The sequence below is a fragment of the Lepisosteus oculatus genome, chromosome 29, assembly GCF_040954835.1.
Source record: "Lepisosteus oculatus isolate fLepOcu1 chromosome 29, fLepOcu1.hap2, whole genome shotgun sequence".
In the NCBI taxonomy this organism is placed as follows: domain Eukaryota; kingdom Metazoa; phylum Chordata; class Actinopteri; order Semionotiformes; family Lepisosteidae; genus Lepisosteus; species Lepisosteus oculatus.
This window is the reverse complement of record NC_090724.1, coordinates 5,407,315-5,432,247: the sequence shown is the minus strand read 5'-3', so window position 1 is coordinate 5,432,247 and position 24,933 is coordinate 5,407,315. Positions and strand designations below refer to the sequence as shown.

At 41.8% G+C, this 24,933-nt stretch overlaps 1 protein-coding gene across 7 annotated transcripts in view; it reads right to left on the bottom strand.

Moving 5' to 3' along the window:
* Nucleotides 1-2,888: 2,888 nt before the first annotated feature.
* The window catches only part of eps15l1a (epidermal growth factor receptor pathway substrate 15-like 1a), a 46,235-nt gene continuing 24,190 nt past the window's right edge, over nt 2,889-24,933 (bottom strand). For 2 of the 7 annotated variants that reach the window (XM_015365542.2, XM_069186148.1), the window contains 8 exons: nt 24,148-24,274; nt 22,286-22,425; nt 21,960-22,020; nt 19,727-19,809; nt 18,284-18,374; nt 9,122-9,327; nt 6,214-6,230; nt 2,889-4,374 (listed from right to left, as the gene is read on the bottom strand). In XM_015365542.2, coding sequence (XP_015221028.2) covers nt 3,993-4,374; nt 6,214-6,230; nt 9,122-9,327; nt 18,284-18,374; nt 19,727-19,809; nt 21,960-22,020; nt 22,286-22,425; nt 24,148-24,274 — 1,107 coding nt within the window. In that variant the 3' untranslated portion in view covers nt 2,889-3,992. Of the gene's footprint in view, nt 4,375-6,213; nt 6,231-9,121; nt 9,328-17,410; nt 17,432-18,283; nt 18,375-19,726; nt 19,810-21,959; nt 22,021-22,285; nt 22,426-24,147; nt 24,275-24,933 lie in introns of all 7 variants that reach the window. The other 5 variants (XM_015365546.2, XM_015365549.2, XM_015365547.2 and 2 more) reach the window with 4 other exon arrangements.

Here is a 24,933-nt window from a genome sequence, read left to right as displayed (position 1 = left end):
CTTGCAGCTGTATCCTCCAAGCACAGAAATACTGTAATTTCTAGTGTATTTTATGGTCTAGTTTTGGCTGCCTGCGCAAACTGCAGATTATCTAGGAGGACCTTGTATAAACATTATCCAATGTATTTATAGGTATTTAGGACAGTTTTTACAATACTTCAAGAGTCAGCGTGAACTTATATTTACCTCTTCACCTGAGGGTTATTTCTTATTTTAAGAATATGCGTATACACAAGACAGTGCCACCTGCAATTCAAAAAACATTCGGTATTATGGCCATGTTTTAATGGGAGTATGCACTGTTAATGTGATGCTCTGACACAAGGTAGTGTTAAATGTTTTCCAGGTGTTCCTTTTGTTAAGGGAAGCTACTGCATCCCACAGCACTTCAAACAGGTTAATGGACACAACCCAAAGGTTTTACCTACAAAGATTAGGCTTGGTGATGGTTTAGTACCGTCGAGTCGGTATTGATTCACGGCGACCCTATGGACAGCTCCACCATCACTATCCATAGAGATACGGCTTTTATTCCACGCAGACACTGCCAACACCGCCCCTCCATACTGCTGCTGCCCAATATGGATGATTAGAGTACCTTGCGTCTGACCTGGGACATGAACCCACTACCCTGAGATTATGAGTCTCATGGTCTACCAACTGAGCCAATCAGGGCTCAAATTAGGCTTGCTCATTGCTATATACTCTTCCCAGGTCCTATTATTTGAGCTGCATTGCAACTTTGAGCTTCTCTTTATTTCAGATCAATGCTATTTGCAATATTTTATAGGAAAGAATCAGAAGCTCAGCAGTATCTGTTTGGCCCATAAAACATGGGACATGCAATTCTTTTACAAATTCAGTGGGAAGTAGGAAGAGTGAAAATAATTACTGCACAACACAAGATGCAGTGCATGGGACAGGCAGTCCTGCTGTGCAAAACTGTCATACTGCATTTCCCCATTGCTAATCCAGACTGAACCGCAAGCTCCGACACAAAGTACATAGGTTACAATAGGAAAGCACTTTGGAGCAGAAATGGGAAGTAGTATTACAGTACAAAAAAAGTTAAAAGGGGAAAAAAGTGCAGCTAGTACTTCCAATAAAAAAAAAAGATGTGTAACTTCCTTTCCACTACACAACAAAGCAAACCATCAAGCCTAAGGGTTGTGATTACCACCTGTGCCAACCTAAATCAATAAACAACACATTACCCAGAATGTTATCTTACTTTTATTATATTAAACAATAACCATATACAGAGGATTAAAATTCCAAAGAAATTCCAGCCTTTCCATCTCAATCTTAAATGTTTTTAAGTTACACATTTTTTAGAACAAAAATAACAGACATAAATGTACATAATTTGCATACACCTTAATGCATTTCAGTATTACATCTTGGCTTCTCCATTTGTTCTGGTCTATTGAGGAAATCAAGTGTAAGGCAGGTGAACAGAAAAGCAGGAATGCTTTTGGCTTTAGATTTCAAGTTGTGGTCAACCCCTCCCTCCCCTGACAGCATAATATTGAAGAAATGAAGAACGATATTAATTTGTTTGACAGCTAGAACCATTTATCTGGTTCAGTTAATGCATCTAACTCAAAAAGATAGAGACGAAAGACTACAGGGAAGGGGGAAAAAAATTGAAATTAAAAGTAAAAAACACTGAACACTATCGCCACTACCGTTCAAGGAGCAGCGGTGGGGTTGGAGGGTTTACGACAACTGAAATCCAACCCACTTCAGGGAGTGTTATGGATCGGAAACCAAACACACTGAAACAACACACCAGTGGGGAAGGCCAGCATCACCAACACGACGCTGATGTCTAGCTCATGCCATGTGGTCTACTGCAGGCTGGCCGGGTAGCTACAGCTCATAACCGCAGGGCTGCTTGCTGTGAAAAGGGGGAGTGTGATGGCATTTGTACGTATCTCCCTGTGATTAAAACATCACAAAGATGAAGAAGAAACAGGTCAGAGGGAAGAACAGAGAGCACAGTAATGAGAAGTCAACTACGTACAGCAGCCTGAACCAAAGTACCTGTTTTGCAAAGTGAGCGATCAAAGCGAACTGATATGTTAACCAAACAGCGTAAAAAGATTGTCTGATACAACACTGGTGTCGAGGTGCGAAAAACACTGTACTACTTGCTTATTCAACACCAACAACGCCAAATGACCCTGTAAACAAACAATAACAAAAGAGGAAAATAAATCTAATATTCACAGGCGTACAGTAAGATTCACAATATTTTTATTGTCGTCTTGCAAACGCAGAGCGAGGATGGACAAAAATGGATGGGCAACTTGAAGGGGAACTGTTTCATTCCTATATAAAAGGGACATGGTGAGGAAAACAAAATGAAAAGACAACCTTGCTACAGCTGGGCAGACACGGCTAGATCCTAAAACAGCATTTTAATTAAAACCAACAATCAAAAGTGCATTCCTGTGACCAGCAAAAAAAAAAAGGGCAAAATTCCTCACCTGTTAACGTTTAACATTTTGAGACTGGATTTCTTTGCAGAAATACACAATGGTCACAGCATGACTTTTTAGCTGTCCCAACTTGAGCTACATGATAAACCCAGCGTCCTGCTAAAACTTTGCTCTAGACTTGAACAATCTGGCCTCCCTAAACTTCGGCCTGAATTCAATCTGAAGAAATTTCTCACCTGATCTGCTCTGTAGTGGGGCTGCTTCTCACTTGAAGTGGGTCCAATTATACATGCAAAACGCTTTGGGATCCTTTGGGATAAATTAATCTACAGAAATTCAATTAACTCATTTCTATAACCAACTGTGACCAACAGAGCCATGGATCACTTGGTTCTATTCCTTCACAAGCTCACATGCCACACGCATCATGAAGGCAGACGTGAACCCGTCCCGTGAGCTAAGCATTGCAGCATTGCTTGCGAGCTCTTCCTTCCCTCATTTGGAAAATACATATAACATTCCAATGCATACAGTTTAATCCTAATATCTTTTTAACATGATCTTCAATAGCTAGAGAAAACTGGTGTTCACTGCCTAATACCTGCACTTGCAGACAACGCGATACAAAAAGAAAAACAAGAACCTGTTGGAGATTTGTGCCTTAGTGTTGCCCTGTCATCCACCCCTTATCAAAGTAAAATTTAACCTGGATTTCTTTAGGTATTAATTTGTAAGGAACTCATGTATCCAGGTTCTAATTATTTCAAAAAGGCATAATCCAATTCCTGAAAGGAGTCGCACCAAACTGTTTTGCAACAAACTAATGTACGTCACTACTTATTTGCTGTTCAAATTTCTTCTAGGTTGTTTTTTTTTTCTGTAACACTTTGCTTTGCACCAAACGTGCAGCACACTGCCCACTGCACTTCACTATATATATATCTGATCTCTCCAAATACGCAGTCTCATTCCAACACGGCTTGGTCACATAGCATCTCTGCAAAATGACTGCACCATGTTTATATCAGCAGAGAAAATCAAACCTATCAACTATCAGGAAAACAAATCATGAGCTTCTACACCCAGTGATTCCATAAGGTTTCATCGATAAAAAAAAACTGCAAATACTTTGCGAAACAGTAGCAGAGCTCTAAGCTTTTATCACCCTCAGCTAATCTGAATTTGTTCTACGACGTTTCTTGAAGGATTACTGTCGTTGTTCCGTGATGTTCAGCCAAGCTGACAAAGTGTTTCTCACAGCTGGAAAAGACCAGCCTTCAGTGCAGAAGGCTCATTTGGGGTACATAGAAATGTGACAACGGAAGGGAAAAAAAAAAAAGTTTTGACAAACACTTAAAACATTTTATATTGCAATGGCAGCTTTGTCCTTTCTATGCACAGTGCACCAGTATCCCCACCCTGACCTTAGTGCAACTTCTGATCTGCTGTGTGAGGTACTCCCATCCCCTGAGCTGAACCCCGGTTGGCGAAGCATGAGTTTCTTTTTTAAATTAATTGGCCTTCGACGTCCGCAACTATGGTACAGTTTTATACAGTGCATTTACAGTGCATCACTCCATTCACAAGCCACAGACGACCCCACCCCCCCCCCCCTTCCTCCCCCATACAGAATAAAAACGGACCAACTTCAGGACAGTTTCGTGTTTTTGTGACTGCAGGTCGACGAGGAACAGGCTGCTGCCATCCCGCTAAACTCATGACGTTTACAGACAGTCCCGTGGCTCTTGAATGACGGTTTGAGAGAGGGCGCTGCTGGCCCTGCTCACGCGTTGGACATCTCTGCTTTGCTGAGGGCGATGGCGAGCTCCAGGTCCTCCTGCTCCTGCCGCCGCAGCCGTTCCAGCCGGTCCCTCTCCGCCCGCTCGCTCTCCCGCTTCGCCCACTCCAGCTGCTGAGCCTCATTTCCAAACTGGGAGAGGGGAGAAACTGCCGTTTTAACAACCGAGCACCCCCCCCCGCCCCTCCGCCATCCCCCCCAGAGACACGGACGAGCCTCGGCGGCAAGGCGACGGACAGGGTGCGGCGCCGAACCCCTGGGGACCGGCGGCACATCTGGCCAGCTGCTCCACGCTTAAACGCGCACGAAAGACCAGGACGACCCAAAAATGAACACCAGTGACACTGCTCATAACGCTTGGACGCTTATGCAGGGAAAAGCACAAATTAAGAATCGCACATCTTCAAATTAAGAGGGATCCTGCTTCTTTCAAAAACGTGCAAGGTTTGCCCCTCCCCTTATAAGGATGATACAAAACGTGAAGCCAGCAAGTCGCATTCTAAGAAGAGGTGACTATAATTCTACGGTTAGTGTTGTATTTGGAAATGCACGGTTAGGCACTCGGTATAGAACATCTGGCTCAACCTAAAAGTCTTGCCTGGATGTGTCATCAGAAACGGCCCATTGGAAAAATACAATCTTGTTATTGTTTCTGATTACACCAGGCGATGCCCATCTGCATTGTTAAGTGCTGGATGTAAAGTGAGCCTGGCAGGTTTCAGCTACAATTATATGCTGCTTTGCGGTCTGATGTAACTGGATGTGAAAGGAAGAGGCAGACATTCATCCCAATGCATAGAGAAGGTGTAATTAAAATGCCAGAAATACATTTTAACAAAACCGTTTTGAAAAAGACAGTATAAGCAAATTCAGGAATCACAGCATTAAGAACCATCTCTAAAACTATTGGATATATTTTCTATTCAGATTTATATGTACCAGTTCAACCAAGCGAAAATGACCTGCTCAACCAGCAGATACTTGAGGGTACAAGGTGAGGACACTTAAAATTTGAATACAGCTCTTGTGAAAACTGTGCCACTGAGAAAAATGAAACAATGCTACAAAAAAGAGGAAGTGTGTAAAATTTCTAAAAATAAATCCAAGTCCCTTTGACTTTGCAAATAACAAAACCACTAAAAGGAGAATCGCATCTTGGTGTTTTATGCATAGTTTGTCTCGTGAATTATGATAATTCAAACCACCAAAAATTGAGAACATATCTATATGTACAGTATGTCTATAAAGACACACAATGCAAGAAAACCTCTGTAGTTTTGGCAGCATGGAAACTGTAACAGGGCTTTAGAGAAAAGAAACTAGTGAGACCCAAGGTACTGTGCAAAAAGCACCATGTAGCTGCACTTCAAATTGAAAGGACTGACCAAGAAACAAAGCCTTGTAGCTTTGTACATCCAGTCTTGCCAATGCTTGCAAAGTATCACATATACACAATATTTCAGTATCTAGACCCATTTTCTGAACAATACCTCTATGGGAAACCTGCAAAACCACGTAAGCTTCTCTGCACAACTCTGTGTGGTTTGTACTGGGTGTTACACACTGATTTTCTTCTGCTTCAATGCATCCAAACATACTGCACTTCTCTTCACCTGTTAATTAAGATGTAACCAGCAGCCACAAAGCACCTCACCACCTAAAGCAATTTTACACAAGTGCTACAGGGTACAGATGTGGATAAATGGCTTACTCGCAGAAGGAAATGTTTTAATGCAGTTTTTTGTCATTTGTATTTTGCTTGTGGGGTCTGTGGATCTGAACAAATTCTTAAACTTTATGTTTAAATGTGCTCTCAATGCAAGGGGCACAGGGACACATGTTAAGGAGGCGAGATGCCAACAGCTCGAATAGCCTCAACAACCATGTCTGCACCCAGGACCTTCATGCTAGAACAACCAGGCACAAAGGTAAAAGGAATCAAATCTTCTCTGGAACACCTTGAAATCTTACCTTACGACCATCAGTTCCTGAAAAACAACCAAGAACTACAATTTCCACACATTGTCCACTGCACATAGAACGTAACAGGAAACAAAACACTATGTAGAAATACAAAACACAACGTTGATTTTTTTGCATGGCAAAAAAAAAAAAGACGAGACAAAAAAGAAATGATGGCATGCAGCAGAACACAACATCACTGCCACATGAGAAGTCCCCATGTGTGGTCTACACAAGCTTCTACGCAAACATACAACTACACACAGCACATGCTTGTAACCATGCATGCTGGGCACTGATGCCAATTCTGAATGAGCTGCTTAATCACCCTGGACTACCTACACTGCTTTCGAGCTGCGGAGCTGCTCGGTTTAAGTGTTGCATTGCGAGTTGTTTTATCTGACCATTTTCTGATTCCATTCCACCCTGCATACTGTAGCACTGACTTAACTGTATTAATGATGCATCAGAAGCAAAGGCTTTAAAATCATAACTTTATATTGGGGTATAGCTTTATTGCATCTGTTGTGCAATAACATTAAAAGTTAAAACAGGGAGCTAATGGAATAATAATAATTGTTGATCAATAATAACAGTATCTTTAGTGAAAAAACATTTCTTTTAATGGCATGATCGCGGTTTTACAACCCCCACCCCATCTCACATCAAATTTCATTTGAAGCAATTAAAAAAAACAGGATACTAATGAGCAGGACTAGACTCTTAGCTCATTCTTACTAGATGCTGGTTCTTTACTAAATGGGAATATGAATTATGTTATGCAAAAACAAGATTGCAATAATCATAAAGCTGTTTCAATTGTATGACCCCTTAATTTGTCTAGCAGTTATGGTTCCAATTATTGATCGCATTCTGGAAATGCTCTCTCCTTCCTGACCTATATTAAAGCACAAAGTCAGAAAGTCAGCGCCAAACCACCAAAGCCATGCAATGAGTACGCTAAGTAGACAGGGGGGGGGAGGAGAGAGGCAGGACCACAGATACGGAAACACAAGACGAAATGGGTCTGTTTTTGATGGTACTGGAATGCACACCAATAACATGCTCTGTAAACTCAGAACTGGGAGCTGAGTAGTGATACTGCTGCTACCAATGTAAACAAATCCCAGGGCTCTGCACTCTGGACTGCTCTCAAAACCCCACAGAAGTTATTCAAATCCTGGAGTAAACCGATGCATGAGGCAGTCATTCCCCCTCCCTAGTTCACTGCATGAATGGGGAACTCCATTCTTCAATAACCCTCAAGCAAGAGTTTTATACCTGGACTTATCCCAGCAATACGCTGGCAGAGCAGGCCTCAAGCATTAAAGAAGTGAGGGAGCAGCCTTCTCGAAAGGCACAATACAAATTTGGCCTGTGGAACTGCAAGCCTGCTAATGCCAAACAATCCCTTCAGTCTTGGCTTACTTCCACTAGGTTTGCAAGAACAGTTTCAGAATTTTTTCTACTCTGCTGGGATTCATTTTGCGATTTTATAACGTTTTTGTGATTCATGAATCACCACTATTGTGAGAGGAAATGGAATACTTTTTTTTTACACATTCCAACTCTGTATTTCAGAAGACCACTTGGTAAGCTGAAGAAAAATGAACTGTTCCTAGTAACTCAACGAAAACCCCCCCAAAAAACCAATGAATCTCGATTTTGTAACTCACAAGAAACACAAAAAGTAACGACCAACCCAAAAAGCTCAGGAGAACGTATTGGGGTCTTTGATTTAGTTAACTGAACTCGGAAATAAAAAGACAGAGATGACCAAATTTAACAGCAAAAAGACTGCCAATGGAGAAAAATAAACTTGTATTAAAAGAACTGGCATCCCCTCTTGCTGTTAGTCTATCAAGTCCAGAAATCATTAGAATTAGCTCTGACATGGGTCTGACTCGAGACAGGGGTGTGGGGATGATGACTGCTGAGGTGAGGGGAACTTAACTGCATCATGTGAGGTGTCCATCAGTGATTTGAATGAGAAAACAGAGTGATATAGCGTGAGACCCTCCTGCTTGGTTTTGAAAAGATAGTCCTTAAGCCCAGCCCATTTGTTTAACACTGTCCTTTAAGCACCCATGGTTAGAAATGGTTTAAGGATAATGATAATCCCACCATTACAACTTCAGTAACGCAGGTCATTTTCCATTTCTGTTCAGAAAATTTTGATTTCCACCCAAGTAAAAGGTGCCAAATGTGCGATTTAAAAGGCCAGACAAACTTTCAGCCTAGGAGCGGACCAAACGGCAGTTTTAAAATTCAGTGTTGCTGCATTCAAAGCACTGCAAATACCATATGGATCAACATGCTTTCCTGGGTTTACATTATAAACAAGCCTCTCACCCATGTTTCACCCACTAATAATGTATTTGTTACATTCCAAGATCACTGTCCCAAAACAAGCATACAAAAGTACTAGCAGCTGCCTTTTTTACGAAAAATACAAATGTTTAGTTGTTTCAAACTATGTTATTAATACATAGTTATTAGCATTGTAAGCAGCAAGCATGTAGATCATGGTATCCTTGCTGTACCAATACATATTAGATTTCCAAAGTTAAGCAGTGCTTGCAACACAGCTAACCAAGCCTCATTCATGAGGGGTTCATAAGGACAAGACGTCCTTAGTCTCAACACTAAGTGTCTTTGTCACATATGCCATTGGGGTCCCTCTGGGCTGACGTTCCTGATTCGAGAGGATTTGAGGCGAGTTAACGTTATTGAGAGGAATAGGTTATTCACTAACAGCAATGTCTGTAGCATGAAGGTGGCCAAAATGAAACGCAGCAAAGAAATACAGAAGCTGGTGGTGCATTCTGCTATAGATTTCTCAGTTAAGTCATGATCACTATAAGCAGAAAGCAAGAGGGCGGACTGGACAGAGAGAGTATCACTGAACTCAACTTACAGAGCTGAAGTCTGCAAAACCCAAGGCAGAGTCTTTAGAAGCTTTACTTGAGGAGGAAGGAGCAAAGGGATCTTTGCCACTAAATGGATCTCCAAACCCCTTTTTACTTTGAAATGGGTCACTGGCATCAGCGCCAAAGGGCTGGAAAGGATCACTTGACTTGGACGAGTCTCCAGACCCTGGCAGGTTTACCGGGGTACTTTGACCTAAAAGGTTTAGAAAGAAAAAAGATTACTCTCCCCCACCCGAAATGCGGTGTGGCTTTTAACAGATTTATCGGTTTCATTTCAGACTAAGCTAAGTGGCGGAACGCAAACAGCAAGATATTCGAGTTTGATTAACCACAAAATGTAAATTAATCAAAAATGAGAAACCACCTTTGAAACAGCCCAGATTTATTCATCCTGTCTTTGACCAGAAGTGGAGATAAACCTTCAACTTGCAACAGCTCAAGCGCTCAAGAAAGCATTACTGGTGCTGGAGGGCCGCTCACGTTGGGAAACGGCAAGCAGGACTGTTCTGAAACCTAAAGACTCCAGGACCCATACAGCAGCTAATAAAACAGAGATGTGAGTGCGGACGTTTACCCAATCTCTTGCCCAGTTCTTTTAGGGATTCTAAATTTTCAGCACTTTCTCTTGGCTCAGTTAAAGATACGATTTCTGACTGTGAAGTTTGAAGACTTACAAGTGCATTTAGCAGAAAAGTGCGCTGTTGCAATCTAACCTGCATTATTTTTTAAGCCCAAGCAATGCAGTAGCCGAAGTGCCCCACACACAGCACACATTATGTGTCAGATTATCACTTTTCATTAGTCTGGTTGTGTATCCAGCCTTGTAAGACTATGACCCAGTCCCTCTGCCCTTGAGACTTCCCCGATGTCTGTGGGAGACTGCTTACTTAAGAGGGAGCTCTGAATTAGAACCTCCGGCAGTCAGACAAGACTCAGATGGCAGAAGATCTCAGGCAGCGCCATTCTGCAGCCCTTGCATGGCATCATACTTACTTTCATGAGTGACGATCATCTGATATCAGGTTTCAGAACGTGAAAACATACACAGGATCGAAATTTAAAATCATTCAAACTAATGTTTCTTGAAGACAGGCCCATCAGGACAATTTAAAGCTAATCAACCATGGTTCCTCACCAAGACGCGCCAAGTTGGAGGTCACTGCGCACTTGACTTAAATTCATGTAGGATTATTTAAAGTGTTTTCACTCTTTGCAAACACGTGAGAGAGATACCAGTTTTTAGCTAAGTGTTTCTGACATGCTCGTTCTTCCTTTAAAACCACATCAGTTTCAGCACCAGTGGCGCACCAAAACCACACAGCAAATTTGAACTTCGGCAAAAACAAAATTTCAAACCTTCACCACATGAAGAACAACTGACAAGAAAACACCAGCGGTGTACGTGATCTACATAAAAAAACACTTATGTATTGTTTCAGAAGGAGATTTCTGATTCAACAGCCATAGAAGAACATAATTCAGATGCACACCAACTTGAGCAAATTAACAGTAACTGATCGCACAGCGGCATGGGGATTATCACCTCTGACGCAAAAGCCGGAATCAGATCCAGGAGCTTTGCTCGTTTCCTCTGTGGTGTTTGTCTGGTTGTGCTAGTGTCCTTCCACCTCCCTAATACAGAATTACCTGTCCATGTTTCTACTCTATGATGTTACTATTTATCCCCCAAACGCGTTCTGCGATGGATTTGGTTCCCACATAGTCTGCAGTCGATTTCTGAGGATCATCTTTCTACTAAAAGACTAAAAGCTGTCATGGCCTCAACCAACAGACTGCCTCTAGTTTATAGAGCAAATATATAGGAACTCAAGAATGGTGACCAACAAGAGGACACCACTCAGGTCAGGTCAGTGACCCGAGCACCTCATCTAGCCGTTAACCTAAGAGAATCCCGGATATCACTTTCGACAACTTGGCTGGGTGCTTTATTGTAGACCTACAAACTCTCTAGTGCCTCTAGTTCTCTTGTTTAAACGCACTTACTGTTAGCTTTTTCTTGCATCCTCTAGTCAGTGGTTCACTGGTGACTGATCTTTATCCATTAGGTTGACTGCAATGCCTTTGCTTTATTCGATACTAAATGATTTTAAATCAGGTGCCCTCATTGGTTCTACATTCAGGGCCAAGAAGAAACCTGACTCCCCAGAAATCACCGATTTTAAATCAGGGCTACGTTATTAGCCAAGAACACCTGGGACTCCCCAAGCACTGGAGCACAACTGGCTCGAGAGCCTCTGGGGTAGGTGGGTGGGTTTGTTGGCCTGTTTCCACAGCTTGCCATGCTACAGTGAGCCCAGTGGCTTTCCAAACACCTGTGGGCGTTCAATGAGATCGGTGAAAGCTGTGCATTTCACCCAGCGTTTCCATTAACTGCTAACATCTAAACACCCATCAGCACCAGTTTCAAAAGCTAATTAAATAAGACTGGATATGCCAACCTGTCTTGCAGGCAAAAACAACACTGTTATGAAGGATTGTGATTACTGTAACATGAGCAAAAAGTAATACTAAATGTTCTTAAATATTAAGTGACAAAGATCAGAAATCAAGAAAGTTTCTCACTAAGCCCACGTGTTCTTGCTACCTTTGAAGCTTTGTGGTGAAGGCAACAAGCAATTTCTTTTGACATCTCTCAGAAAGTCACACTCTTACTACAGGATAGGACTTATTGTTTCTATACGCAGCTGAGTGACCAAGCTCTGTGTGGTGAGAGTGAAGGAATGAAGAAACGTCAAGCGCAGCTCCTTCTTGGAATTTGATTTTCATGACGGCTTGCAAGGTCAGGCTCGCAAGTTTTTACACCCTCCAGTCTTTTCAAAACGCAATATTGAGTACTGTTCTCTGGTACGAGGAGTGCTAGTTGCACAGAACAATGGAATTAAATATGGTAACTGAGCTCTTGTGGTACCCAGAACAGCAACAACAGAAGCAGAAAAAAGACCAGAGTTGTGTAACAGCAGAGCTCCAACAATCCCCCACATCCTGCCCCTGTACCGCAGGTTTAAGTTACGAGTCCCAAATAAAATTGCTGATAACGTGAAAAAAACTATGACAAATCTGTTTTCTTTTATCGTTACTAAATGAAAAAAAGAAACAGTAGAACTTTATGCATTCTATTAGTTTTTCCACTAACGAATGGAACGTTTCCACTCTGTGCTCTGCAAAAAAAAAACACAGAGCAGTCCGTCACTGTGAGGGACTGCGGTTTTTCCTAGTGGAAACTCTGGTCCTCCATCTGGTGCTCAGTTCTGCTGTGTGATCCGTGAGGAAGGAAGCATACAAGGGATGTGACCATGCATTGCACAGAACCATCACATCTCCAGCTGGCACCAGCGCTCCAGCTACCCGCCAAGTTCAGCAACTTCTCATTATGAAATAGGACGGTGTGGGGGGGATACTATAGCACCATTTGAAAATCTTGAAAAAAAATATTTAACTGAATGCTGGACTAAGAAGCTTCTAATCATCTGTCTAAAAGAAGCAACACATTAGGCTCAACACACTAAGGTTTCACTAGAGTATTCCCTAGGGGGGTTTATTATTGAAGTTTCGTAGAAGTTTTTTTTCCCCCAACACCAAATAAAAACTCAGGTCATACGTTTATCTTAAGTTTATCAAGCGATCTTTTCCACTGTGAGAGGTTTAACCTTATGCCTAGTGAATACAGGGCACTAGAAAGACTTTGAACCTGATGGACCCCACCCTTTCGCACTTGAGCGCAGATCAATGCATCTGTTATTTGTCTTCTCTAGAGCAGCTACTCGAAATATCACTGCATGTGTAAAACGGTGAGAAGAAATAAAGGAGGCTGGCACTGAAATGAAGGCGTGGGAAAGTAACATTGGTCTTCGCTTATCTAAAAACGTGTTAACCACTCCGCCAATCAAGCTCTTATTTATACAAGTGTAATCATAGAATAGATTTGCATTTCACAGCAGAACTAATCAGGCAGGCAATCAGTTTCTCTCTTTCGGGCAAGTGCAAAGACGACAACCTCAGGATTTTTTTTTAACTACAAATTCTATGGTTGTCAGATATGTGGATGATATGGGAAATATTGACTTCAAAACCCTCATGTTCACCTTTAAGGCTCCACCTGGCTTGGAACATCATTATCGGTCTGACTTGTTATCTTTTCTACTCCACACCTCGCGATTTTCATTTGTCTGATTCCGATCTCATCTCCCAAGCCTACTTGCACCCTATGGGTGACAGGACCTTCTCCCACTGCGCCCCAAAGCTCTGGAATTCTGTCCCCAAGGATACCACAGTGTCACTTACCCTAATCTACACTCAAAACCTTCAGAAGGGCTTTTATGCAATCAGTGTTTGTTTCTGCTCCTTCTATTGTCTACTAACATTTCCAATCATTAATACTACATTTCTTTGTGCTCATCTTTTCTTCTCCTATTTTGGCTACTTTTTAACTGTGTTTTTTTGCTTTTCATGTAAAGCACATTCAGCAGAAACTTTAAGGTACGACTAAATAATAATAATAATAATAATAATAATAATAATAATAATAATAATAATAAAGGTAGCCGTCTAAACCGCTTCACCACGATTGATTTCTCTTCAACAAGGTAGCAAAGGAAAAGCACAGAATGTCTCAGCATTCAAAAACATGGAAAGATTTAGTAAAATAAAAAAGGACACTCCCAGCCTTTAATCAAACACTAAGAGATCACACCTTAAAAGGCTTAAACACAGATTCAGGACAAAAGACAAAACGGAAACAACATAGAAGCATAACATACAAATCCTCTGGACAGCATCCACAGCAGAAATAAAGGGGACTAATGTATCATTGCAAGAAAACATCATTCAGCAAGTGCAAATGCAAGTTTGTGCTATGTGATTGCACCTCTCTCTGCAGTTACTCTCTAAATAACATAAGCTTATCTACGGTATATATAAACGAGAGCTCTCCGACAACTTCTAAGGTAAGAAAAATAACTAGCTGCCAAAGAGCATGTTTAGTTCATGTTTCCTTTTTCAATAATGCACTACCTCCATGGCATCGCAGAAGACCATAGTTCAGCAGGCAGCAAAAGAGGCACAATGGTGGAATGTTCCCAGCTTGTTCCCCATTAGATGAAGTACTGAGGATTAGGGTAACCAATCACAAACTTTCCTGTGCCCCCCCCAAAAAACTCGAGATCTTGAGCTCTAGGCACTAAAAGTTTGGTTAATGCTGGGCAATCATAGTCTTGATATATTCAGTGTGAACTGCTTTGAAAAGCAGTGAAATGTGGTGCACAAATAAAATGCATAAAGGGTCACAACTTCTTGTGCAATAAAACTGAATGGTGAACAGCTTCTGGCAATTACACACCATGACCACAGACACAACTGGAACATGTGTACAAGACACTTGTGTATGTTATTTATTTGTTCCTTTGTGTAGCTATCATTATGTGGTTGTTAGAATAAACCAGCTATGTCTGTGAGCAACGCTACCACCTTGAAGCCTGACTCTTGCCAGAGCAAGATTGGGCCTGGTCAGTACCAGGATGAGACACTTCCAAGGAAAACCAGTTTGCTGCTGTTCATGTTTGTGGACTGTTGGGTTACTCGGTTTCCTGTAGATCACAGGTAGCGCAGTACAATGGCATGGAAGTTAGTGCTGAAAGGCAGTGTGAATTCTGGGCTAGAACATCCTACTGTGTGACTGCACAGAATCATCATTCTGATTGCATATTCGCTTCATATTTACAGGGGTTTTGCTTTCTGGTTGATTGGGTCTAAACTGACCCTCATTTTAGTGTTTCAGCAATGAACTGGCATCCCATCAAGAGTGTAACTCAGCCCTGTGCCGGCCCATGATTCTGGGATAGGCCCTGGGTGGCCTTAGCCCTTACTGGGAATAACCAGCTTTCTGATAATGATGGGTTGAAAGATACAAGTCCCAGAAAGGAAATTTTGCTGTAGGAGATGCTGTTTTCAGACGAGACCATCACCATGGTTGATAAAGAACCCACAGCACTGTTCTTAAGAGTGATTGGGTCTGTAAAATCTGGCCTCCCTAATGAATCTTCCTAGTTGAATTGGAAACAATTTCTTACTGTACGTCTCCACATGAGCTGCTGTGCAGAAATAATCTATCCAATTCATTCTTGAGGGCTAGAAAACTACCCAATTTTTATTTTTACCCCAACAATGTACTTCATCATCCAAGTAAAAACACTACAGCTTATGATAATTACCTTAATTTACCCTAGTTCAGCAGTTAATAAGGCAGACCACATATAGAAACTATCACTGAGAAACAGTGTAGTCTCCCACTATAACCTCACACAACACTATGAGGATAGCTTCTTCCATTGGTCTTTAAAGAGCACACATCTTCATAATGGTGATAAATAGCTACAAAATTGCATGGCAACATTTCACAAACCCGATGTGTGTAAATCGAAGGATGGGTGTACTCACTCCACATTCTAAAGATTTCGAATGCTCTTGCTAATGACTGTAAAAGACAAACGTATTATACTTTTGGTAACATCTTTGTGAGGGCGGAGAAATGTCGCTTTCAAAAATGAACACACTGGAAAAAAAAAAATGCTGCCTTGCTTATAATAGCGCAGTACTTGACTGTTTTTCTGCCGAGAGGTTAAAAGGTGAAAAATGCACCACACTGGCACAGGTAACCAGAAGAGTTGAAAAGGTTGTGCCCTGATCTTGACCACACCATATTTGCCAAATTCAACTGATAGTGGTGCTGAGAAAGCCACAGTGCAGAACAAAATGCACAGCACTCAGAGGAAGTGGGTAAGGGTGGAGAAAACGCAATGCATCCCAATATTAGCGCACACGAAACACCAACTCGACACCCACATGACTTCTGAAACCGAATAATCATTACCCTCAGAAACGCTGCCCATCTTCAGTTCAAAAGTTCTTGTTTTCTCAGGGGGACAGCAACAGAAAAACAATTTAGCTGGCGAGAAGCCGAGCCCTTGTTTATTCAAGAGTGCTATTAACTTAAGACATCGTGAGAGTCTCATCAGAGCTTCCTGAGCTGAAACACCTCAGCTGAGAAAAAACAAAATGCAGCGCTGTGCTGTCAGGTTTCACAAGCAACAAAAGAGACAAGGTTCTTCCCAGAAATTCAGTTTGCATGGCAACAAACACTTCACTATTTTTGCCACTGCAACCTCCCAATAAAATCTGCTATCATTTTAAAGCAGAGTTAACCCCACTGCCTGAGGCTTCACTTGGAAGAATCAAGACAAATGCATGATCTTTTATAATATAGGGGCACATGTTACTGTCTGAATTAGGATTTACATTAGACCCCATGTTTGGACTAGGCTCCTGCAATACAGGAGCTCTTTTTATCTTTTTTAAAACAGAAATTTGAGCAATGCACTCAACGGATGAGAAACCCACAGTGTGGAAATGGCAGTGGTGGAATCTTTCGAGATTAAGCCTGATGCAGAAACGCAATTGCAAGCACACAGCTCTGTTGGGCTGAATGGGCAGCCGAAATTTCAGATGAATTTATTTATTTGCACAAGGGTGCAATGGGCAGCGTGTCTCACCTAGATTCGAACCCGCAACCTTCCCATTACGAGTCCAGAATCTGACCACTACACCACACTGCTGCCCATAGCTCTCCTCATTGAGGGTTCTTACAGTATTTTCATGTGTTAAATGCTGACTGACGGCTGATTCTATTTTTAGATTACAAACCAGTTCATTTGATTTCCTACTCCTTCATACTCTTACAAATGAAAGGCTGAGCCAGTTACAAAGTCTGCTTCGGAGATTGTTTTTGTTTTTTCCTAGACTAAGTGGTACCGCTGTTTAGCAATCGTTGGTTTCGTATAACATTTTGGCATCCGCCAACCTATTCATTTCGTGCAAGAAGTTCAAATTACATTGTCCGCTGGCAAGACAGGCCTCGACCATATTGTCATTTCTCCATCTAGTTTACATGTTAAAAGCGATAAGCACAACACAGCACATCAGGAAACACTAACAATTCAGCAAATACTTGCTGGGATAGTCAGACAAACATTAACATGTTCAATTATAGGTGGAATAATTCTCATGTGTGTTTATGAAGGTCCCCAAGTTAACACAAGCGAAAGCCAGGTGTTAATGGGCAGGTACCGCACTTTCAGAGTCCTAAGAGCCAGCAGATGCAATGCAGGCAGAAGAGTTAATATAGTTAACAAGTGTGATTAGTATAGCTAGTGAAGCTAAACCAGAGTCTTCATTCTCTTGTCAGTGCAATGCAAAGTACTTACTCTGGACCACTCTGTAAGAAACTACAACAAACACAAGAATTAAGGAATTTAGAAATCAAACATGGAAAGTTTTTTTTTAACAAATACCAAGATACCATTGGAGGCCAGGGACTCATTTTAGCTTGCAGATCAAACAGATCTGAGACAGCTGGTGCACATCCCTGCAATATTTTGCAACACACACATAGTAAAAAAAGAACATCAGAAATCAAATACAGGATATGTATACTAGCCTGAGAAAGAGATGAAAGGTGCAGAAACAGCATAAAATGAAAAGCAACCGCAAGTCTCATGTCTGAAGATTTGAGCCAAACCCTTCCTTTGTGTCCCCTGACTGGAGTGCTTGGTGAAGTTCTCACTATACAGTCTACAAGGTGAAAAAGATGCTACACGCTAAATCAACGTGGCTTCCCACGAAACGAGGGGAATTCACAATAGGTTTCAAGTAAATGTCACATAAAAAACAAGATGCCCAATTTGTAAGACACTCACCCTTCTCACCCCCACCCCCCCCCAAAAACAGGGGATTACAAGTACCAAATCATGATCTCATTAGACACCGATAATTTTCTAGAAGGAAAGCTAAAAAGTGCTTTTATTTTCCGACTTCATGAGTTTAAGGAAACTAAATTAACAGTTTTTATAACCTTTAAGCATTTAGAGATGCACACAAATTGTGAAAATTACAGACATCCCAAAACAAACCGATCCATTTAAAGGGTAAAAAAGTGCAGAAATGCTGATTATATATTACAATAGTATGCACGCTGGGGACGAACAGATTCAATTTCTATCCATGTGTGGGCAGAGTGACCTTTCCTCTGATTGGACATGCTGGTGTGGTGTTTACTTACCACTACAAGTAAAACTTACCGCTGGGTGGCTTAGGTCTCGGGGGTACATTCTTCTTGGGTGGCAGTGCTGGGGTATCCTGCTTTCCTCTGAAGGGATCATCGGAGAACCCCTGCGCCAACCCCCCCCAAGAAATAAATACATTTTCATGCGAGATGTCTAACTGAGAAGGCAACAAAACTAATTACTGCACAGTCAGACCTTCAAAACGGCTCTCCGTGCAAACACAGACGTGCTTCTCGCATTCAGAAACTGTATCGTCACGTCTTACTGGAGATAAAAGAGGAGTGATCCAAATTCAAAACTCAGAAGTAAAAAGCCCCACCCGAAGAAGCCGAAAAACAAACCACCATTCATTTCTAAAATAGAACACTGCTTGTTAAACACTAGATTTCCACCCTTCGACTTTATCTTAGTGAGGGTTACCACTGGGGTTCGAATGAAAACACCAGATTGCAGGTGTGGTCCTCCTCCATTGCAGTTCGAAACCTCTGTGTGCAGCTAAGGCCAATATCACTTGCTCATGTGCGATTCTCTCAAAACCATGTAGTCTCATTAAAATCCAACTGCTACAACTGAATCATCAGACCACGTCTCACCCCATTAAAGCACATTTTGTTTACTCGTAAAGGATTTGCCTGAGGAGTCCTTTGAGCAGTACACAGGTGACTTTGAGGGCTACAGCTTATCTAGTAGAAAATGCATTGCCCACTTTTGTTGGTCTATTGAAAGATATAAAAAAAATACTCCCCACTGATACAAAAATGTCAGTAGTAACCCAGATTTCAAAACCTGGATCAAGGTATCACAAAGAGCACAAACTCTGCGAAACTGTGAAAACAGCAGCAATAAAGTGACAGTTCTGCATAGAAAAAGATTATTGAAGAAGCTGATCTTGATAATCAGATGAGCAAACAGAGAAAGCAATATCTTCAATAAGAAAATCTGGTTATGTGTAGAGATCAGCACTCAGTTTGTTGATGCCTGTATTCGATTGAGATATTTTTCTAAATGGCTATTATAATAGTTTCTTTTTTCACTTATAAACTCACAAGCTCATGTTTTAGGATGCAGTTTAGGCCCTAGAGTAACAGCAAGAGTTTTTCACCTCTGAAATGAGAGGCGCACTCTTGCATTTAAGAAATGGTCATTTTGAATCAATTTGGTGGATCTTGACTAGGTACCATTTAACACTCCTGCAGAAAGTTGTCAAAAATGTTTTTGGATGTTGTCCAAAATGTTACGGCATAGTCAGAGATTTATTTACATAAGCATGAATGGGACATCTGTGAATGTGAATCTCCACATAAAGCTGAGTATAAGTTTTCCAAAACCACAAACAGTGACATACGATTATGATTTGCATCTTGGGGGGGGGGAGGGCAAAAACTGGCTTTTCTGGGAGAATGTTCATGCGATATCTTTGTGGCATGACCGTTCTAGAGATACGCAAGGGCAACTTGCCTTGGACATTTGGCTGAAGTCTGCAAACCCACCACTGCTTCCAAAAGAGCTGCTTCCAAAAGGGTCTAGTGTTCCAAAGAGATCTGTAGGGAAAAAAATAAACAACATAAAACAAGAACAAAAGACTTCCAACTAGAAAGTAAGTGTGGCTCCTTTTCTTTTTGATGACGACAGAGACCATCAGAAGTTACATTCATTTTTGGTTCTTAAGTGTCTGTTACTGCACAGAATAAGCACTTCAGCACAACCCTTAGAACTTATACAGGCAGGCAACTGGAGAAAGCGTGCCAAACCTTAATAAACTTGAAATAAACTGTCTATACAGTCTTGTACGTAGGCACCAGCAATCACAGTCTGTGGTGTTTTTGTTTCTCTGACGTCTGCAGCTGTGATTGACAAGTCAAAAGGGGTTAAAAGTTAGCAATTTCAAACAGTGTAATGGCACAAGCAGCCGTTTTCTATGAAATGTTTGTACAACTATATGGGAAAAAAAGGCATTTATTGTAACACAGTCCATTTGTAAGAAAGAGAATGGGTGCCTGAAAAACTACACAAAAAAGTATAAAGTGACTTCTTTTGGTGTTATTTATGAAAGGGGAACGTAAACAAGACTTTAGAACGCTGGCTAACCCACAGTCACAGGGAACACAGCTGGTCTTGTGTTCTAACTAGGTATGAAATTTCAGTGTTGCATGAAGCAATGTGTTTCCTATGAACTAAAGTAATTTCCTGGAAAATAAAACTATCCCAGCTCAGTAAGAGTGAATAAACACTAGATTGAGAATAGCTTTTACACTAAGTGATTCTACTGTTCAAGTTACATTTCTGCTGCCAGGTCCACAGTTAAACATCATTTTCTATATTTGGCCACAATGTCCTGCTTGTTTTTACCACAGCTGTTTGTAGACAAAGATATTTTCATGGCATAGACCTGCTTATTCATACATATAATTCATATATACTAGGAACATGTCCACAAGAATACAGGAAAAAAAAAATCGCAATCCCCCACCGAACGTGAAGTAAATTAACAACTCGGTCAGGCATGCAACTCTGAGCGAGGAATGCAAGTGAAGTTGTAAATCCTCCTGGATAAGGAACAGTCCTTTTTGACTCTCTGCTCATAAAACTAAGCATTCGGAATTATTTCTGCTCCGAGGTTTGAACATGGGAAAACCCAGCACGAATGAAGAACAAAACTTAATCTAAAATTATGTGACCTGTTTCCTTTTAGCAGCTCAATCACATAATACACTCATGCTGTTGTCACAGAAAAAAACCTTCTATGAAGTTCCACCAGAATGTCTGATCGCTATTTGCATCGCAATGAAAAACGTGCGGGATTTTAGAACAGTGTACCTTCTATAACAGTATCTTATCACTTGGCGTTCACACACCCACCCTTCACCACGAAAGATTGCTTAACCCACAGATTCCATATAGCTCTTGGTGTAGTGTGAGAATGCTTATATTGACTACATTGTGAGATTCACACTGTATGACAATGAGACCACAAGCAGGCTATAAATGATAGAGGCACAATCGAACAATGAAAAGAAAAGCACAAAAACAGTCAGCTTGGAAATACCATGCCTTCCGGAAAGCATCTCAACATCACACAAAAGACAATGCCTCATACGACAAGGCAGAAGCAGCCACCTTAATTTGTATCCACCCAGCATCTCACAACTAAAGCTAAGCAGATGTGAGCCTGGCCAGTACCTAGATGGGAGATCTCCTGGGGAAAGCTAAAGTCGCTGTTGGAAGAGGCATTAGTGGGGCTAACAGGGGGCGCTTTCCCTGCGGTCTGTGACAGGGACACACCTTAAAAAAAAACTATACCTTAAAAAAAGATGTCATCCTTGGGATGAGATGTAAAACTGAGGTCCCAACTCTCTGCGGTCATTAAAAAAATCTCAGGGCCTTTCTTGAAAAGAGTAGGGGTGTAACCCCAATGTCCTGGTCAAACTTTCCCATTGGCCTTTACCAGTCATGGCCCAATAATCCCCATTACTTCATCACTCGGCTCTCCTCCCCACTGATAGCTGATGCGAGGCGAGAGCACTGGAGCACTCTGGCTGCTGTCGCATCATCCAGGTGGGGGCTACACACTGGCAGTGGTGGAGGGGAGTCCCCGTGGGTTGTAAATTGCTTTGAGTGGAGTGTCCAGAAAAGCGCTACATATGGATATAATTATAAGATAAAAGCAGCCACAGAGCCTGATGATTTTTACCTGATCCTTTTGGCTTTGGGCTTGTAGAAGCAAAAGGGTCACCGCTGGCAAAAAGGCCGGGCTAGAAAGTAAAAAACAGACATTTCAACACCTTGGAAACTATCTGCCATGTTTACTGCTTCGAAGTACAATTGGATCACAGTATTTTATGGTTAACAGCCTCATAGATGCAATTAAATACAACTTATCCAGTGTGGAGGATGGGGTTAGAGTCTTAAAGATTTAACTGAGTGTCACAGCCGTGAAGAGAAGAGATGACTTCCTGAAAAGAGGCTGGTGAACACCCCCCGTTAGACCACCAAAAAATTAGGGAGATCTCTCGTTACCTTTGAAGGAAGTGTAGCACTTTTACTGAAAGGGTCGGAGGTCGTGAAAGGGTCCGACTTGGCGGTTTTCTTGAAGAAATCATCAGATGACGTACTCTTGAAGGGGTCGCTCTCTTTGAAAGGGTCTCCCCCAAAAGGATCTGGGCAGAAAGCAGCAGTTTATTGGCACCAGCAGCAATTTTTATCTTTAAGACGGAAAACACCACCTATTCCAGAGTAGAAGGGGGATCAACACTAAGGTTGTAGCCAATAGAAGGGCTTTCTTGTTCAGCATTGAGGACACACAATTGACCTGATCATGAGGATGTCTTTCATGGTTAACATTTTTTTAAAAATGCTGCTTGTCAAAACAGTCAATCAGTGAAAATCTTGATCAACTTATTAATCTTGACACCCAAAGCTTCCTGTCAAAGGTGCAATACAGCAGTTCCTGTAAAAGAGGCATCCTATTGTGTGTCTGTCTTCATATGCTGAGTCAATTTTTAATAACATATCAAATTCTAAGGGTCATCTGAAGACTTTTTTTTTGCTTTTAAACATGGATGCTTTCTAGACCCCTTTAAGTAAATGGTAAACACACTGACTTGCTGGTCTACCTATCACTTGTGCAGACAAAACCCCCTTGGTTAATATAGGCACAATTTAAGAATACGTGGCTTGTAGAGAAACCCAACAACACAGAGGGAGCATCTGATTTTACAGTGTACAGACAGTCTTTATTGAGCAAGTGGAGAATAGTGCTGGGACACACTGGAAATGCTTAAGATCCAATTTAGAAAGCCAGTCGATTTTGCAACAGCAATTAGCTAATGATCTTGGATCTCACGAACTGTACAGCTCCCTGGCGGGGAACTGAATAACAAACTAATGTCCCTCTTAAGTCCCCACTATTTTAATGAAGTCTTACTGCAGTAAGTATTCGTATTTATCTTTTTAAAAATATTAACTCTCAATACCTGTGGCAACAGGCGGCTGCTTTGCAAAGGGATCGTTTAGGAAGGGGTCACCTAACGAAGAAAAGCGAAGTCGGGGGGGAGGGGGAAATATCAGTTACTTTTTCAGGCCAGCTGGATCTTGGGATGGGATGGGAGTGCCAGACATTGCACTATAAATGAATTAAAGCATGCTTCAATGTGAAATGTTCAAGATCTCATTCCAGTAGGTTAGCTAACCTAAAGCTTAAAAACACATTCTGTAATGTAAAAGCTAACATAAAAATATATATATTTTTTTTAAGTACAGTAGATGGAAAAATTGAACAGATCTTCAGAAAAAGTCCTAGGGCACATTTGACTGTATATCTGAAGCAAACTGGGAAGAGCACGGAAGAGAGAGGGATGCTACTTTATTGGGAACTGGGCTGTAATGCTTTCATCCACCTCAACCCAACTGCTAGGCACAGCGCTGCCACAGCAGCAACCTGCCTCCGAGCGGCCCAGAGGAGTCCGGCAGCGATTAAAAAGCCCGCTGGGCCGAGCCGGTTTCACGGAACGGCCCGTTTCGTGCAAGCGGGTGAAAGCACACAAGGGGTCGCCGAGGTCCGGAGCTTAGGGAAAAAATGGAAAACACTGGAGTGTGCGCAAGACTGAGGAGGGAGGCGAGGTGCAACTCAGCAGGCCAGGAGAGCAGCAGCAGCAGCCAGGACTGGAGTGAGCAATGACATCAAGGGACATCAGAGTGAGGGGGGAGGGCAGGAAACTCAGGGAGAAGGCAGGAGGGGGACAGCTTGAAAACAAACAAACAAAAAAAAAAGAGGATGACGACCTGTAAGCGAGTGGGAGGCTGGGCAGGACATTGGAAAGTCTCCCCCTGGAGGGCACGGAGGATCCCTGCAGCTGCTGTGGTTATTAAAGCGTACTTACTGCCTTTAAAAGGATCTGCACCTTTAAAAGGGTCTGTTTTGAAAGGGTCCTCCGATTGGAAGGGGTCAGCCTGCAGCTCCTGGGCATTGCTGTTGAACGCCGACGTCTTCGCTTTAAAAGGATCCTCCTGCAAAACAAAGGGTTTTCATCTGAGTCCCGTCTTCATTGCGTTTACTCAGCAGATAAATTAAAAATAAGTCTTTGGTGACGTCTTTGGTGGAAAAAATAGTATTTTACATCAACCTTGACTCATCTGAATTAGATCAAAGCTAAAAAGAAGCTTGTGACCAAATGTTGGATTTCCTTCCTTCTATGTTTGCAACCTGCATTCTGTTATTTTTACAAAATGTAGGAAGCCTTCACAATCTTCCACTATGTTCTTTGATCTCTGTGGGCAGAAGCAATGAGATTGCAGTAGGAACAACCCAAAAGGGAAAGGCTGCAAAATGAAAAAGACTCATGATTAATGTCGGAAATGGTAGCTCGCCCTTGCAATAAGAGCAAGTGCTCTTTCACAAGCAATTCTCTTCTACTTAAAGTTCAAATCATCCTCGGCAGATTTTGCAAGGTACTGGACACCAAACTCTTTAACTAGCCAAGCAGTAAACCCCCCTTGTTACAGTTCACCCTGTCACTTGAGTGGAAAACCCTAAACTACCCCTTCAGACTTCTGTCTTCAGATTCCGTGCCGAGTGAAGTGGGTTAAAAAGACGGCAGGACAGTTTTACTAGAAAAGAAAAAGACAACAGCTGCTGCATCCGCGCCATAACGCAACATAAACCAAAC